Consider the following 19,142-nt stretch of genomic DNA (forward strand, 5'->3'; position numbering starts at 1 on the left):
GCAGCGATGTCAAATTCTCTTATACACCAGATGTGCCATCAAAACTCTTGATTGGACTATATCAGGTGCAGGAGAAGAGCCATGCAAGGAACGTGAAGAGAGCAAAGCATAAAGACAGAAAATCACGGTGGTGCTCCAGCATGACCACAGCCACTTGGCTGAAACCCATAAATAAAAAAATAAATAAATATATATATATATATTTGTTTTGCAAGATTTTTGATGTGAAATCGTGTGTTGAAACAGATGTTGTTGTACTTGGGGATGGTCATATTGCCAGTTTAGCCAATAAAAACACACGCACTGTATATTTGGTGTTAATTTGCTTCAGCTTTATATTACATTAATCTTAATCTTATTTCGGCCAGAGTTCTTTTGTCACACTTCTGTGACCTCATCAGTGGTCCTTTGTTTCCTTCTTTCTTATATGTGTCTCACCTTGCTAAATATCAGCCATTTTGTATTTTGTATTCCTATTGTATGTGTCTACGCATGCGTGTCTTTCAATGTGTCTGTGTCTTTTGTAAGTGCATGTGTGTATGGGGAGTGTCTGTATCACCTATATACTCTGTTAATACGTTTTCGTTTGTATTTGTTTTTATTTATTTATTTGTTCATGTGTGTGTGTGTGTGTGTGTGTGTGTGTGTGTGTGTGTGTGTTTTTTTATGTTTAATCAAATTTTGTTAACGTATGTAGTATTTAATTCCATTTGTTTATCTATGTATTGTATTATACTTTGTTCATATTATTATTGGTTTATGGGTAACATGTTGTCACAAGCTGTGGTTTGTGGTTTGTTAGTGGTGTGTGTTAGTGTTCCATTCTAGTTTCCTATTCAGGCTAGGTTTCTCTTCTATTATGTGTGTAGCTTCAGTAATTTGTCTAAGTGCTGCATCACTGCTATGTGTAGATAAGATTTTAATTTCTATGTTGTTAATTGAGCCTCTATGTTCTTGCTCAGCGTGCTGGTACAGAACTGATGAGTTCTTCCCTTCCTTAAGTTCCCTCCAATGTTCGTTTGCCCACTCCCCCATGCTCCTTGCTGTTTTGCCTACATATGTCATTGTCTTATTTCTGCATCGTCCCTCTGTACATCTTATACTATAGACCACATTTCTGGTTTTGCAGTTCGTTTGTGGGCTAAATCTACATACGATACAGTTCCTATCAGTGCAGGGGGTTCTACTGAAAGGGTATGTTCTACTGATAAGGGATTTAATAGGGTTGCCTGGCCTTTCAACAACCTTAATTCTTAGCTTAAGTTTGTCTAGGGCCCTTCTAAAGCGGTACGCCAGTTCGCCTCTAGGGGTGGTGTCGACGAACATGACGCTCTGGTACTTGTGGCTATCGTACCATGAGCTTGCCTTCCCTATTTTCTTCTTAGTCCTTTCTATGGTGTTCCATGATTTGCTCCTATAGAGTGGGCAAATCCCATTCCTATCGTTGCGTTTGATTGTTTCAAACTTCTTCATAGCTCCCTTGTATACCCTGATCCTTTCTTTATGGCTGTAACCTGAGAACTGCATGCGGTGGACGAAATGTTGGAAATGTCTCTTTAATTCTGTAGGGTCGCACATGCAGGAGACATTTTGTCAGAGTAATGCGAAACAGGAAGAATGATATACTCACACACACATATATATGATATACATATATGATACACACACACCCACACACCCACATACATATGCATATATGAATAATCTCTGTAAAAAGCTGACACACACTTGTGCCCTTCCGATTCTTCTGGAATTAAATAAAAACCTTTACCGTCTCCCCTACCACAAAATTTATCTAAATCTCCAATTTCATTAAAATCGGATGTAAAACAGAAAAGTTACAGCCAAAAATAAAATCCCTATGGGTATTTGCAGGCAAAAAGTCTATTGATTTTATAAAACCACTGCTTAGGTGCAATTATTGACTTTTTGTCAATGCCATATACTGACGTCAACTCTCTGCCATGACTCTTACTCATTCATTGATTTTCATCAAAATCAAACAAAAAATGCAAAAGCTGCAAGGAAAATGACATTGTTATGGGAATTTCGATTCAAACGCCTGATTAAGCTCACAAAAATCGATGCCAGCTGAGCATTTTCGAGTTTTAGAAAAATTCTGGACTTATTTGAATTTCAGGGCATGTGATCTACGTATGTGCCAAAAATCATTAAAATCGGTTTGACGGTGTGTAAGGAATTAGAGTAATCCCAAACACACATGCAAACAGACACCATTACGCATTTATGTATATAGATATATATATATGGTATATATATATATATATATATATATATATATATATATATATATATGATAGATATATATATATATATATATATATATATATATATATGATAGATATATATATATGATATATATATGATAGATATATATATATGATATATATATGATATATATATGTATATATATATATATATATATATATGATAGATATATATATATGATAGATATATATATATGATAGATATATATATATGATATATATATGATATATATATGTATATATATATATATATATATATATATATATATGATAGAGATATATATATGATATATATATGATATATATATATATATATATATATATATATATATATATATGATATGTATATATATATATATATATATATATATATATATGTATATATATATATATATATATATATATATGATATGTATATATATATATATATGTATATATATATATATATATATATGATATGTATATGTATATATATATATATATATATATATATATGATATGTATATATATATATATATATATATATATATATATATATATGATATGTATATATATATATATATATATATATGATATGTATATATATATATATATATATATGATATGTATATATATATATATATGATATGTATATATATATATACAATATATATATGATATGTATATATATATATATACAATATATATATATATATATATATATTATTTTATTTAAAAGAGTTCCAACTCTGTCTGTTTTTTTATGTTTCTTATTTATATTCTTGTAAAATTTATGTGGGATATAGAATATGGAATATATAATATATAATATAAAAAAAGATGGATGATACAATGAAATGAAGTATTGAATGTTTTATTGAATATATGGAATATGTCTTATTGACTATATGAAATATTGAGTGTTCAATATAAAGGATTAAATATATAAATATATAAAGGCGAATACGTATTTTCTATACCTTGTGGTATTTCATCATGGCTGGTATGACAGACTGTAGTAGACTGGCTGGTTTTCTGTCTTTTATACCTATTCCTTTGGACAGCAACAGTATGTGTTTGGCTATTTTTAGAGTTGATGCCAAGTTTATTTTTAGAAATGATGACATTTGAGAGATTTTTTGTGTTTTAGTTATAGGGATAAGATTTTTAAACCCCAAGTAAGATAAATTTAATCATTGTTTGTTAAGAGTAGGTTTGAATTTCTTAAAGTCCTTTTCTTTGCATTATCTCTCAATTTCATTCTGGTTGTAAAGTTTATGGAATGGAAATATAATAAAAATTTGATGACCACATGTTGCCAGATAGTTACTCAGTGGTATTTGGCGGACTTCTGGGTTTTTAATCTGTTGTCGATGTACCCGTGAGCGTTCCGATAGTGCATTACCTGTCTGGCCAACGTACAGTTCTTCACAATTAGGGCATTTGATGCAGTAGATTAGATTTCAATAAGACATTCAATACTTCATTTCATTGTACCATCCATCTTTTTTTATATTATATATTATATATTCCATATTCTATATCCCACATAAATTTTACAAGAATATAAATAAAAAACATAAAAAACAGAGTTGGAACTCTTTTAAATAAAATAATATATTCCTCTATACACGATCATACAAAACCCTTTTTTTTGTATTTATTTTTACTCACATATATATATATATATATATATATATATATATATATATATATATATATATATCAGGGCCCCCCTTTGGTCATGAATGATCATGGGATTGCACCTACAAAGATACCCTCCGAGGCACAAGTCTGGGCAAGATTGTTTATGGAAGACTAGCAGTCGCCCATGCATACCAGCCTCCCCTCTCCACGCCACTGATGTTATCCAAGGGAAAGGCGAAGCCAATACAGCTTGACACCAGTGACGTAACTCATTTCTGCAGCTGAGTGAACTGAAGCAACGTGAAATAAAGTGTCTTGCTCAAAAATACAACACAGACTGGTCTGGAAATCGAACTCACAACCTCACGATCATAACCTCGACACTCTATGTATGTATGTGTGTGTGTGTGTGTGTGTGTGTTTGAGGAGGCGCAATGGCCCAGTGGTTAGGGCAGTGGACTTGCAGTCGTAGAATCACGGTTTTGATTCCTTGACTGGGCGTTGTGAGTGTTTATTGAGTGAAAACACCTAATTCTCCACGTGGCTCCAGCAGGGGGTGGTGGCGAACCCTGCTGTACTCTTTCACTACAACTTTCTCTCACTTTTTTGTTGTACGTGTATTTCAAAGGGCCAGCCTTGTCACACTCTGTGTCACACTGAATCTACCCGAGAACTACGTTAAGGGTACACGTCTGTGGAGTGCTCAGCCACTTGCACATTAATTTCATGAGCAAGCTGTTCCGTTGATCGGATGAACTGGAACCTTCATCGTCGTAACCGACAGAGTGCCACGACATATATATATATATATACATACACATAGAAATAGTAAATCCCCAAAAAGATCAACATATATATATATATCATCATCATCATCATCATCATCGTTTAACGTCCGCTTTCCATGCTAGCATGGGTTGGACGATTTGACTGAGGACTGGTGAAACCGGATGGCAACACCAGGCTCCAATCTAATTTGGCAGAGTTTCTACAGCTGGATGCCCTTCCTAACGCCAACCACTCAGAGAGTGTAGTGGGTGCTTTTACGTGTCACCCGCACGAAAACAGCCACGCTCGAAATGGTGTCTTTTATGTGCCACCCGCACAAGCCAGTCCAGGGGTACTGGCAACGATCTCACTCAAAAATCCTACGGGAGCCAGTCAGGCGGTACTGGCAACGGCCACGCTCAAAATAGTGCATCTCATGTGCCACCCGCACAAGAGCCAGTCCAGGGGCACTGGCAACGATTTTACTTGGCTTGCCGGGTCTTCTCACGCACAGCACATTTCCAAAGGTCTCGGTCAGTAGTCATCGCCTCGGTGAGGCCCAATGTACGAAGGTCTTGCCTCACCACCTCAGCCCAGGTCTTCCTGGGCCTACCTCTTCCACGGGTTCCCTCAACTGTTAGGGTGTGGCACTTTTTCACGCAGCTATCCTCATCCATTCTCACCACATGTCCATACCAGCGCAATCGTCTCTCTTGCACACCACAACTGATGCTTCTAATGTTCAGCTTTTTTCTCAAGATACTTACACTCTGACGGGTATTCACACTGACATTACACATCCAACGGAGCATACTGGCTTCATTCCTTGCGAGCTTACTATGTCCTCAGCAGTTACAGCCCATGTTTCACTTCCATGTAGCATGGCTGTTCGTACGCATGCGTCATACAGTCTGCCTTTTACTCTGAGTGAGAGTCCCTTTGTCGCCAGCAGGGGTAAGAGCTCTCTAAACTTTGCCCAGGCTATTCTTATTCTAGCAGCTACACTTTCAGCGCACCCACCCCCACTACTAACTTGGTCACCCAGATAGCGGAAGCTATCGACTACCTCTAGTTTTTCACCCTGGAATGAGATAGAAATTGTTTCCTGTTTGTTTACAGTCTTTATTGCACCTGAACATCTGCCACAAACAAAAACTAACTTGCTAGTTAACCTGCCTTTGATGTTGCTGCACCTCTTATGTGTCCATAGCTTGCACCGGGTACATCTTATAGAGTTACTACCTACTCCTTTTCTACATACTGAGCAGGGCCATCTGCCTGACGGTGTTTGTGTTTTATCTACCTTCCTACTTATTAGGATTTTGGTTTTAGCTAGGTTGACTCTAAGGCCCTTCAATTCTAGACCTTGCTTCCACACCTGAAACTTCTCCTCTAGTTCTGATAGTGACTCCGCAATTAGGGCAAGGTCATCAGCATAGAGGAGCTCCCAGGGGCAACCTGTCTTGAACTCCTCTGTGATTGCCTGGAGGACTATGATAAATAAGAGGGGGCTGAGGACGGAACCTTGGTGGACCCCTACCTCTACCCGGAATTCATTGCTGTACTCATTTCCAACCCTCACCTTACTGGCAGCATCTCTGTACATGGCTCGCACAGCTCTCACTAACCATTCTTCTATCCCAAGTTTCCTCATTGACCACCAGATAAGGGATCGGGGGACCCTGTCAAAGGCTTTCTCCATGTCAACGAAAGCCAGGTACAGAGGTTTATCCTTGGCTAGGTATTTCTCCTGCAGCTGTCTCACTAGAAATAAGGCATCAGTAGTGCTTTTACCTGGCACGAACCCAAACTGCATCTCATCTAAATTGATTCGCTCCCTAATTAGTTGGGCTATGTCCCTCTCTGTAACTTTCATAACCTGATCTAACAGCTTGATGCCTCTGTAATTATTTGTATCTAAAGCGTCACCTTTACCTTTGTAGCAGTTGACTATGATGCTGCTACACCAGTCATTGGGTATGACTCCTTCGTGTATCACCTGGTTCGTAATACGAGTGACTAGGCTATAGCCAACACTGCCAGATATTTTGAGCATCTCTGCAGTGATTCCTGATGGGCCGGGGGCTTTCCCGGTCTTCATACTCTTAATTGCTTTATCTACCCTGGTACTATCAACTCGGATAGCTGGTCCCTCTATTGGGTCGACATACTGCAGGCTCTCTTCCTCCCATTCATTCTCTTTATTAAGCAATCTATCGTAGTGGCATCTCCAGACCTCTTTCTTTGCATCCTCATTTAGTGCAAGCGTACCATCATCTATGCGAACACATTTCTCTCCTACAACATCACTATTCTCTCTCCTACACTGTCTTGCAACACGAAATATATATATATATATATATATATATATATATATATATATATATATATAAATATTTATAAATATAATTAAGGGATCAGCAAATATTTGCTTCACCATATACCGAAGTTCTATCTGTGGGATTCTCAGCTTTTTTAGCTGCTATTTCTGAACTTCGGTATATGGTGAAGCAAATATTTGCTGATCCCTTAATTATATTTATAAATATATATGAGCTTTTAAATAAGTTCTCCACCAATAATGGTGCTTTCATACCGATGGGCTTGGTAAAAATTGTTAATTGTTAATTGATTTATTAATTAATAAATTGATAATCCTTTACCCTTTTCATTTGTAATATATATATATATATATATATATATATATATATATATATATATATATATGATATATATATATGACATATCTATACATATAAATTTGACATGGCCGATTCTTTCTTGTCTTGGGATTCCCAGTCAAACGGCTGGGTGGGATTGCGCGAAAAATTACACAGATGTGTAGACTGATCTGGTGGTGTTGCTAGACTTTGTATTTTTTCATAGCTCCCATGGTTACCGAGATAATCTACTATAATAATACTCTTGTGTTTATAAATGAGAAAGGAAGGGGGGATAGATGAATAAGGAAGGAAGGAGTGATGTCATACTTGGTAGTGAATGCTGAAAAAAATAAATCAAACAGTGTGTCAACTCTGTGTGAATATATATGTGCGTATGTAAAAGAGGGGGTATATGAATGTGTGTGTGTGTGTGTGCATGTGCATGCACAATGGAAGTGGGATGGTTCACCTTTGCTCGCTTAGTATTTGGGTTTATTTTTTTGATTTGGTTGAATCTTGGTTGTTTTTTTTTTGTCAGTTATTCTTAGCGTTTTGACAGAAAAAAGTCGCTCTAAAATTGTTTTTTAATGTAAGCGTGCCCAAACAAGTCGAATGCTTACACAGAGCAGGTTTTACAGCCACATCATCTAAACCAACCAGGTGAAACCAGGGCTTAGCTTCTAGTAAAAATATAAATAATAAATATATATATATGCATATATGGGTACAAGACATCACCAATTGTGTAAGCAAGAAATATGAAAACAAATAAGTTAAATATGCAAACAATGGGAGAAAAAATGGAATATGTATACATATATTCATATATATATATATATATATATATATATATATATGCAGGCATGGTTGTGTGGTACAAAGAATAAATCCTAGGTTTGATTTGTTCAACTAAATGCGGTGATACAGCATGGCCACAGTCAAATGACTGAAACAAATAAAAGAATATATATATAAGCCGTTTGATAAGAGGAGGACTGAGGCTTTGATGGGGATGCTGGGGTTGGAGGAATCAGTGGAATGGCTGGGAAGGGCTAATGGAGTGCAGTGGTATGGGCATATGTGGAGGAGGGATGAGGAGCATGTTCTGAAGAGGGTGCTTGAGTTTGAGGTAAATGGACCGCAAAAGTGAGGTAGATCGAGGAAAACATGGAAGGGACAAGTGGAAGAGGAGATTGGGTGGGTTGGCTTGAGAAGGGAGGACGCCCAAAACCAGGCAAAATGGTGAGATGATGTGGGGGCAGTTGCTATGGCATTGAGGTAGAACCAGCTATCCCTGTTAATGGGACGAAAACCTGGATTTAAAATACTTGATGATATATATATATATATATATATATATATAAAGTTGTAGTGTATTGTCAGCTTAATGTGACAATCCCAAGAAGGGAACACACTACTGCCGTTTAGCCCTAGGAAGCTGGACCGCTTCCTGTCGGCCTTGACACAATTACTGAATGAATAATAAATGATCTATATATATATATTTCTGTGTGAGTCAGAGGTTGAGAAACCAACTAAAGGATAGTACCTATCCAATATACTGCTGGTAGTGCACCCAATTATTCATACCCAAGTGCTGGTTATTGTGTGGCAATCTCGCAATCAAGTGTTATATATGGGTAGGGTAAAAAGTGGTTTACCCATGATTTATATGGCAAATAAGAAAGTAGAGAGGATACAAAATTGACAGACATCAGCTGGTAAACATTCCAGTATGTCTATTTATTCCAATGTATTAGATGAATACATACCCATGTATTAGTGGTACAGATTATCAAATAGAAAGAGTTGGTAATTGCAAAAACAAGGGTGTGGAAGCATATAATCATATAGGAACAGGTGATTAATTGAGTAAATGAGCAAATGAGTAAATGAACAGATTGTTAGTGAAACCGAATGGGTGTGTAGGTGCTAGTTCCTTATGGCCGTATATACCAAGAGGCAATGAAATCTTTCAGGTTATCTCCATCTCTTCAGTGTTATGTAGGGATGAGCAGGTAAGGCTTGGATAATGAATGTGCCTCTAGGCTTCTTCAGAGGGTCTAAGTGACTGGGGGTGCTAACATATATAAAAACAGTTAATAATAGCTACAGTGTGTTTGTCTATTTAAAAAATAAAGTAGAAGAAGAATAGGGGTTGATAAAATAAGTACCAGTCAAATACTGTGTTTGATATTATTGATTTACTCACTCCACCAAAATTTCAGGCCTTGTGTCCATTGCAGAAAGATTATTATTATTATTATTGTTTCATTCTAGTTAACACAGGTGGAATCAGCATTACAAGCTTCAGGTCCCAATGATGATCTGTTGAAACTGAAAACTGATTTAGAAGAAGTTATAAAACTAACTGAAGGTTTGTATCAGTTTTTATCTTTGTGGCTTCTTTGATTTTTTTTTTTTACTATTTGTTTTTGTGTATAAAATGTTGGAGTAGATGCTCATGGCTCTTTTTAGTTTGGTCATCCATGACTGGTGTATACAGACAATTAGGTGTGGTTGAATGTTCAGTTTAAACTGTTGAAGATTTTTAATTGGAGGTGTAATAGGTGGAAAGTAGTTTCAGTGAGATGACGGTGTGGAGAAGGATCAGAATAGGGAGATAGGTACATTAAATGGGATTTAGTGGGGAGCAACATAAAATAATTAAGTTTAGAGGAGTAGAAAAATATAAGAAATGGAAAGAGGAAACAGCTTTATGAACTTGATATAGGGTGTTGGTGTACATATATTTGCTAGAAAAAAACAGATGGTTCATTTGGCATGTAAGCACTCAAGAATGGGAGGTAAACTTTCAAATATGATAAAACTTGCAGGTTCAATTCTCATTTGAGACATTTAATTTCACTTAAACTTCATATCTCTTGTTTCTGACCATTGCCAGTATCTTGGAGAAGAAAATATTCACAAGGTTTCTTAGCCTTGTTACATTGCAGAACGATAAACCTTTTGGTAGATACAGTATTCATTATAGATTGTAACATATTTTTGCCCTCAAATCACTTTGAAACAATAGAAACTGTTTGATAGTTCAATTTCCATCTTTGTCAATTTGTCCATTTATTTTCTTAGGATTGGTAGAGTTGATAAAAATTACCATGATGAAGTTAGCTGCTGACCTATGTTTGTTTGATTAAATACATAACAGTAAATAAATAAATATTACACAACTCCAGGTCACTGACATGGTTTCATTTCACAGTTGTATCCATTTTTCTTCATTTTTGTTGCTAAATTGCTATAAATGGTAGAAAATCTTATTTGAAAGTTTTGTGTAAATCAACATTTTGTAATAAATTAATATTAGGGCAAATAAACTAAAATACCTTGTAGCATTTAGTTAGGGCTCTTTATGTTCTGGGTTTAAATCCTGACAAGGTTAGCTTTACCTTTCATCTTTAATGGATTATGTCCTACTCCAAAATTTGTAGCTTTGTGCCAGTCAATATTATGTATACAAATCAGGAATGAACAAAATTATTCAAATTGGAGATGAGGTTGAGTGGAAACGGAGGAGTTGTTAAGCATTCAGGATGCATTGATGTTGTGTGTTTCACTGGATCATATCAGTAATACATTAAGGCCAAGTAAATTAGCTGTATTGGACTGGGGGCTATTGTCTTTTTTTTTTATTTCATACGAGTAGTCTTTGACCTGAAGTACTCTTTGACAACCACCAACATCACCAGGAACAGTATACTCTTGATCCATCACCAACACCACCTGACTAGCAGTACTTCTTGGCAACTACCAATACCACTATGACTACTAATTTACCATGACCACATGGCCACCCACTAAGACCATCACAAATCATCACTAACTCTCCACCCTTAGCACTAACATCATTACTAACAACAATCTCAGCAATGTTTAGTGGGTCAGTAGAAGGACTTGATTGAGCAACCATACATCAAAAGACAAAGGCATTTCAGACATCCCAAGACCCTCAACTATGTTATTCCACTTTAAGATAGTAGGGTATAATTTGAGGAAGATTTGGCTGTTATTTATCATAGACTAGGAGTACATAGAGGTTCCTTTATTGTCTCAATTTTCTCAATATGTTCAGCACATCTTACTGTCTATGAAATCAGGACCAACAGTTTTAAATCAGCAAATCAAACAAAATGCCTCTCTATCAAAGAATAATTATTTCTTGAATGTATTTTCTAAGCTTTTTTTTCCTTGTTTTCTTTTGAAATGCTATTTCTAGATTATTCTTTCAGAGAGCCTGCTAGCATTGAGAAAGAGTCAAATTTTGAGGCATTTGGAATCTACATGTGTGGAGAAGTCACCATCACCTGTGACAAACACTTCATTTTCTTCAGATATCCATGTGAATCAGACACAGACTTCCAAAGATGTGGACTTAGATGCTGAATATGAAGCATTTAAGGTGATAAGTTTTATTGATGAATTTATTTTTAATGTTTTCTAATTTGTTAATCAGTTAGTTAGGGAAAGAGGGGTGGTGTCTATCAACATTACAGGCACTTCCAGACTCTCCATTGTCCTAGTCAAACAAGTTTGGGATAAACATGTACAAGAAGAGATCTAGTCTTCATACTTGTGACAAAGTAAACTCTACTATAGGTACCAGGTGGAGTGTTGTATGTAATATTTAAAAACTTTCTGGAGCTGGTGACAGAATCTAATTTGTCCTTGTGTCAGCATTCTCAGAACGGGTTGAACTGGCTCCAATCAGTAAATCCACAGCATCTCAAACAGAAGCCAATTCAAATTAGCAATCATAGATGTTCTACATGGAAATGTAAGCCAGCTTTATGTGACAGTCGGAGGCGAATACTCTATCTTATTTTTTTATGTTTTTGATTGTAAGGTATAACAATATTATTATTTCTTAAGTAAGAAACTATGATGATAATCTCATCATTTATAACTTAATTATAAGTATTTCTCACCTTGCATAACTCTTAATTCAGGCTGCGTAAATGTTATGATGAATTATACATACCAAGATGCTGAACGTGCGTTTAATGTGTGCATGTATGTTGAAGATATGGATTCGTATTCTTTTGACCATTACATAAAAAAATACACAGTTTCATAAATACAGAAATAAATTTAACAAGTTGAAAGAATGTGAAATAAAAGAAAATATTTTCTACATTAGTTTATTTATGTACATTTGGCATTTATAGTATAATTGGAAAGTAAAGTCATTTTGTCATAGAGAATTATGACTTAAAATTCACACTAATCTTTCATACTAACTACTAGAGTTCACAACAATTTAATCTTGTTGGATTTGAGTATTGAACATGGCATAAAGATTAGCCGATACTCAAAAGGGTGAGTGTCATGGATTTGATTGACAACCCAATGATCACTGGAGAGTTTCCCAAAAATCAGGGTTTTTATAACTGCTCATACACGAATTCTAGAACTGTACTTCATGAAAGATTTATTTAATGAAAGTTCAGAATCTATATATGGGCAGTAATTTTTAACCAATGAGAAATCAACAATTTCTCCTGTTCGGGCGAACGAACCTATGTTCTCTCTCCGCCTCTTATGAGTTTGCTACACCAGTCATAATTCCAACTGCAGATATTTGTCTATGTGAGGACCAGATATTAATCTGACTTGATTGTATTAGTTCACATTTTCAGCTGTCTGCCTTGCCTTTTATGTCAACATGGGAGAGGCTCTGGTATGACTGCTTCATAAACGGGTTCATCCTATGAAAGACAGAGTGTGTTGCCAAAGCAAGAGAAGCACATTTTGAGCAAGAATTATTGAAGGGAATCAGACTGGTAAAGACAATGAAATACAGATTGTCTTTAATGTCATTGTCTTATGTAGCTTACCATTGAATAAGAGAAGGGAATCTGACTCACAGTGATTTTCCTATTACTCAGAGTTTTGATGTCTTTTATGCTTCAACAGTCTTCAGATTTAAGAGTCTTAAGAATGTCCAAAGACAAAGGAAATGAAACTCTGAGAAATGAATTGATGTAAGCTAGAACTGCACATATTTTATATACAAACATGACTGTGTGATATAGAAGTTTGCTTCTCAACCATATGATTTCAAGTTCAGTTTCATTGTTTAACACTTTGGACAAGTGTCTTCTATTCAAGCACTGGACTGACCAAATCTTATGAGCGTATTTGGTAGAGAGAAATTGAAAGAAGCTTGTCATACATACATACATACATACATACATACATACATACATACATACATACCGGAGTAAGCACATAAATGTGAAACAAGGTGGAAAAAAGAGTACTCAAATACCAGAGGTAGAGTAATATGCTTTATTTAAAAGAAGCAGAAATATAACAAAAGCTGTTACTCAGAGTTTCACTTTCCTGTTCGTCGGACAGCTTTGATAACAAACATATATATATATATATATATGTGAGGGGAAGCTGCTGACCTCCCCTGTTCGAATAGCTAGCTACAGACGATGGCCTCTTGGAGCTAATCAACGGCAGCATTCGTCCTATTTTCCTGGACTGCCATGCCAGCTTGGCGTTAACTATTAATATCCAGTACCGCTGCTGTCGTCTCCTTTAGAAAGATTTAGAAATATTAATATTTCAATTTTTGAAAACCAGTAGTTGTATTCCACTGAATATAAATAAGTAAATAAACCTTCGAACAGATGGTCAGTAGCGACACCTGCTGGGTTTGGCTACTCCACATTGATAAGGGGCAAATACCCTGAAACTAGTCTGTGGATGTCAAACCAGCAAGGGGAAGCTGCTGACCTCCCCTGTTAGAAGGTTATAATGGACACAGGTTTGTGTGTCACATAGCTAGCTAGAGGCGATGGCCTCTTGGAGCTAATCAACGATAGCATTCATCCTATTTTCCTGGACTATCATGTCAGCTTGGTGTTAACTATTAATATCCAGTACTGCTGCCATAGTCTCCTTTAGAGAGATTTCGATATATATATATATATATATATATATATATATATATATATATATATATATAAATTTAGTAAATGGAGTAAAATGCATATGTTAACTGAATACTTTTATTTCCAGCATATGTTTCGAAGATTACAAATTATACCTTCCATAGGAATAGGTATCGTTGATAAGAATGTAATCTTCTCTTCAGAGAAATGCATGGGAACCAGCTTAACCATAACATTTGCGTTTTACTCCATTTACTAAATTTATATATTTACTCAAGTACCCAAAATAACAAGGAGTCTCTACCTCATAAACAGGAGTTACACCACAGTCATTTTGTGATCTTTGCAACCCTGGTATCTATTAACCAATTTATTTTGTCCGAGTTAATTATTAACTAAGAGAAAATAAATACATATAATAATATATATATATATATATATATATATATATATATATATATATATATATATATATATATATATATATATATATATATATATATATACATACACATACATACACACACACACACATACACTCACACACATCAGGTGATAGTTGTAAATGAGTCTCACTCTCATACAAGCTGTGTTATTTGTTTCCAAACTTCTGTAAAAATATGTTTGATCATAGGGAAATATTACTTGGTTGGAAAGAAGTGAAAGTTAACATCATGAAAGAAAATCTGCCTGAGTGAATTCCAACTGACTCATGCAAGCATGGAAAAATGATTGTTGAAACCATGATGATGATATGTACATACATACATACATACATATTTCCTCTCCCTAATTATTAATTAAAGCATACTCTTTTATACTTGCAGGCTTCACTCTCCTCTGATGGAAACTTAAAAAATTTGTCACCAGATATCTCAGTTGGTTCTTCTAGTAGTAAATTGCAGTATGAAGACTCTTCCAGTGATGTCAGAGGTGAAATTGTTGACATGAAGGAAAAGTTTCATGATGGAGAAACAGACAAGAGAGAAAATGGGGATGATGATGATGAGGAGGAGGAGGACGAGGCTGAAGAGGAAGAAGAAAACAGAAAGTTGACTGAAAGACTACAAGAGTTGGTTGGAACCAAATGTCGTGTTACCTACAATACCTCTTGGGCCATGTATGGCTATCACAATGCTCTTATAACAGATGTGTTGCCCTTTGATTCCATGTCCCCTGCTAAGGTAATTTTCAGCTATTGTGTTGGCAATGGTGAAGTCATAGGCTGCATTGACACTTGTGTTGATATTGGACTACTCTGTTTATCTACCTTTTAGAGAAAGAAGAATTCACTTTGCTGGACACTGCTAGAAAAGTAAAAGGGAGCTGGTTTGCTAGAAAAATAAGGGAGAGCTGGTTAGTGGTATTGCTAGAAAAATAAGGGAGATTGGTTGGTGTCTGTGAGAAGAGTTAAGGAGAGTTGGTTAATGACATTGCTAGAAAAGTAAGGGAGTGCTGGTTAGTGACACTGCTAGGAAAATAAGGTCAAGCTGACATGAGGTTCTTGTCTTTCATTCTTTAGATATCTACTCTCTTATCTATTTCATTCCGTTTATGTACTCAGTTGTATACTGTATCATAGTTATGATATATCCTCATTTTCCTCAGCCTGTTATTGGTTATTTTTTAGAAATTGTTTTCCCTGATTATGTATCACATTTTCATCACATGTATTCAGTTATTTCATCTTTTGTAGCCATGGATCCTGTTAATTCACTTTTATGTATATATTTTAATAGCTCACTTTATTAATGCAGTTAGTTATATCTTTTCCACTTATGTACCCTGTTGTACAACATTTAGCTCTTAGTTAAGCATTAGCCATATTAACCCTACCCAAGTTATCCATGTACAAGGTCTGATCAATAAGTATCAGGACTGGTGCTATAAAAACAGACCTACAACTCGTACCCATTTAGCATTTAAATGCCTTCAAAGTAGTCCCCTTCGGAAGCCACACACTTAATCCAGTACTGTTTCCATTGATGGAAGCATTCCTGGAACTCGGTTTTTGGGATAATCAGCAGCTGCCTTGTTGCATTCACTTTGATTTTCTCAACATCCTGAAATCTTCTTCCTTTCAAGCGAGATTTGATTTTTGGAAAAAAGAAAATGTTGCAAGGTGTAATATCTGGGGAATACAGTGGCTGTCAGACCTGGGGAATGCTGTGCCTAGACAAAAACTGCTGCATAAGCTGCACTGAAAGGGCAGGTGTGTTGTCATAGTGCAATTGTCACTCGTCAGACACATGCAGTTGTGGCCTTTTCTGACAAATAGCATCCTGCAAACACTGCAAAATGTCACAGTAGTACTCCTTGTTTACTGTCTGACCAGGTGGAGAATACTTATGATGAATAATCTCCTTGTAGTCGAAGAAAACAGTCAACAGTGTCTTCACATTGCTTTGATCTTAAAGAGGTTGGGGTCTTCTACTGTGAACACTGAACCTTTGTTTCAGGGTCATAGCTATAGACCCACAATTCATCACCTGTTATGACTGTTTTCAAAAAAGTTTCCATTATTCTTGACACAATCAAGGAGATCTTGTGCAACTGAGACCTGAGTGTCTTTTTGGTCAGCTGAAAGCAGTTTTGGTACAAACTTGGCGAACACGTGTCTCATACCCAAATCTTCAGTGATAATGGACTGAACTGAACCGTAACTAAACTGCACATCCTCTGATAACTTATGGATGGTGATTCAATAATTTTCCCTCACAGCTGCATGCACATCTGCGATGTTTTCCTCAGTACTGCTGGTTGCAAGTCTTCCAGAACGTTCATCACTATTGACATTTTTACAGCTCATACACTCCTCTCTGCACACTTTCTGCAACTTTGCATAGGCCAAGCTTTTGGCAAAATTTGATGTAGATTCTCTGCTCAACTTGCTGTCATGGTCAATGCGATGATCATACGCTATACACATTCCTTCCAAGCACTGCTGCAAATAATGGAAGTGAGCTAGAATGTTAAAGCTTAGTGCACATGCACAGCAGAATTCAAGGTCAAATATAAGTAAGCAATCTATATGCATTCATACTTGTATATATGTTCACACACATATTTATGCATGTATACACATACATATATGTATGTAGAATGATCTTTTATTAGTTATTGTTTTGATTCACCTTACAGGTACAAGTTATGTTTTGTAATCCCATGCATCGTACCATGGTTCCTTGTCAGTACTTTCTCAATGGTAAATGTAGGTTTTCTGATGAAAAATGCAAGTAAGTTAAAACAAGCTTCATTCTCTATTATTGAATTGTCTATCTATGTCTGTTTAATGAATATTAGTGTGTATAAACTCAGAAGTTCATTCTTTTACCACAAGTTCTGGGTTTTATGCCTCCATCTGATATTTCAGGAAATATTTTCTACAATAGCCCTGTAAGTAAAATTGGGCAGAAAGAACCTGTATGGAAACCCTTAGGATAGTATGTATCTGCGACTGAAGAGTCAAGTTTATCCCACAATATGTCTTCTTAAAGATTATATTAAAGGTGCAAGTATCAGCAGATCTAAGGAATTTGGCTTGTGTTTAAATAACTGCTTATAGTTATTGGGTTATGCACATATATGTATTTGTTATTATTTAAAATCTATATTCTTGCACAAAGATTTTGATTTAGATACTGCTTTTACACACACACACACACGCGCGCACACACACACACACACACACACACACATCCCAGCTGGGTTGGAGTGCATGGGTGAGGGGGTTTGATGATGAAAGACCCAAAACACCTTATGACCCCAGGAAACTTCTCTCATGATATTTCCAGGTGCATTACAGGATGATGTATGAAAATGTGTGTGTGTGTGTTTTTGATGTTTTTGTATAGGGGAGATGAACACCAGTGGTCACATGCTTCTGGAGCTTTGCAAGGAATACAGACTTAACATTGCAAGCACTCATTTTAAGCAGAGGTGATCACAACAATGTAGATGCACCCCAGGTCTAAAGTTTGGCACTTGCTGGATTACATCATCATTCACAAGTGTAATGTCTATGACATTTATAATGTTAAGTCCTTTCATGGTTTGGAGTGCTGGACAGACCACAGCTTGGTGCGATCAAAGTTCCGGATGTTGATCAGAATGAAAGAAAGAAGAGGGTCAGTTGGCATTCTTTGGCATCTGAATGTCCATAAGATATATGATGCTGTTGTGAGGAAAGAGCTTCAGAATCGTTTTTCCTCCATTGAAAATACTACAGTGTAGGAAGATTTTCGAGACCAGGTTTTTCAATGTGCTACTGAAACACTGGGATATGCTACTGCCAGACACAGAGACTGGTTTGATGAAAATGGTGCCATAGTTCAGTGACTGCTGGTTGTAAAGTACCATGCCCACTACGTATTACTGCACAAAAGACTTTCAGTTGTGCAATGAAATCTAGCACTTGCCTACTACACTGCAGCGAACTCTCTTGAAGATGCAGAACACCTGATGAGAGGATCTTGTTTGTGATGTTCAGGCTGCTGCTGATGCAAATGACAGCAAGAAGCTTTACCATCTTATGAAGCAAGTTTATGTACCTAAGATCTCTGCATCAGCTCCCTTGCTTTCCAAGGTGTTTTCTACTCTGTTTACTAAATCAACAGAGATCACGGGTCGCTGGATTGAACATTTTTCTGAACTCCTAAATCATGAGTCACTTGTGTATGAAGCAGTGATTGACACTATGCAACAAAGACCTGTCATTAGTTCCTTAAATTCCACACCCTCAACAGATGAGATAACAGCAGTAATAAGTTAATTGAATCTTGTTAAGACACCTGGTAAGGATGTTATTTTTGCTGAGGTCCTATTATTTGGTGCTGATCACATCACATGGTCCCTTCTTAAACTTATTAGTGTAA

At 36.0% G+C, this 19,142-nt stretch overlaps 1 protein-coding gene across 3 annotated transcripts in view; it reads left to right on the forward strand.

Moving 5' to 3' along the window:
• The window catches only part of LOC106868904 (zinc finger CCCH-type with G patch domain-containing protein), a 273,920-nt gene that overhangs the window by 17,073 nt on the left and 237,705 nt on the right, over positions 1-19,142 (forward strand). For all 3 annotated transcript variants that reach the window (XM_089349318.1, XM_089349317.1, XM_052966289.2), the window contains exons 2-5: positions 9,626-9,722; positions 11,596-11,765; positions 15,096-15,452; positions 17,410-17,504. In XM_089349318.1, the coding sequence (XP_089205444.1) occupies positions 9,626-9,722; positions 11,596-11,765; positions 15,096-15,452; positions 17,410-17,504 (719 nt within the window). The remainder of the gene's footprint in view (positions 1-9,625; positions 9,723-11,595; positions 11,766-15,095; positions 15,453-17,409; positions 17,505-19,142) is intronic.

This window comes from Octopus bimaculoides, chromosome 3 (assembly GCF_046866305.1).
Source record: "Octopus bimaculoides isolate indiv1 chromosome 3, ASM4686630v1, whole genome shotgun sequence".
Classification (NCBI taxonomy): domain Eukaryota; kingdom Metazoa; phylum Mollusca; class Cephalopoda; order Octopoda; family Octopodidae; genus Octopus; species Octopus bimaculoides.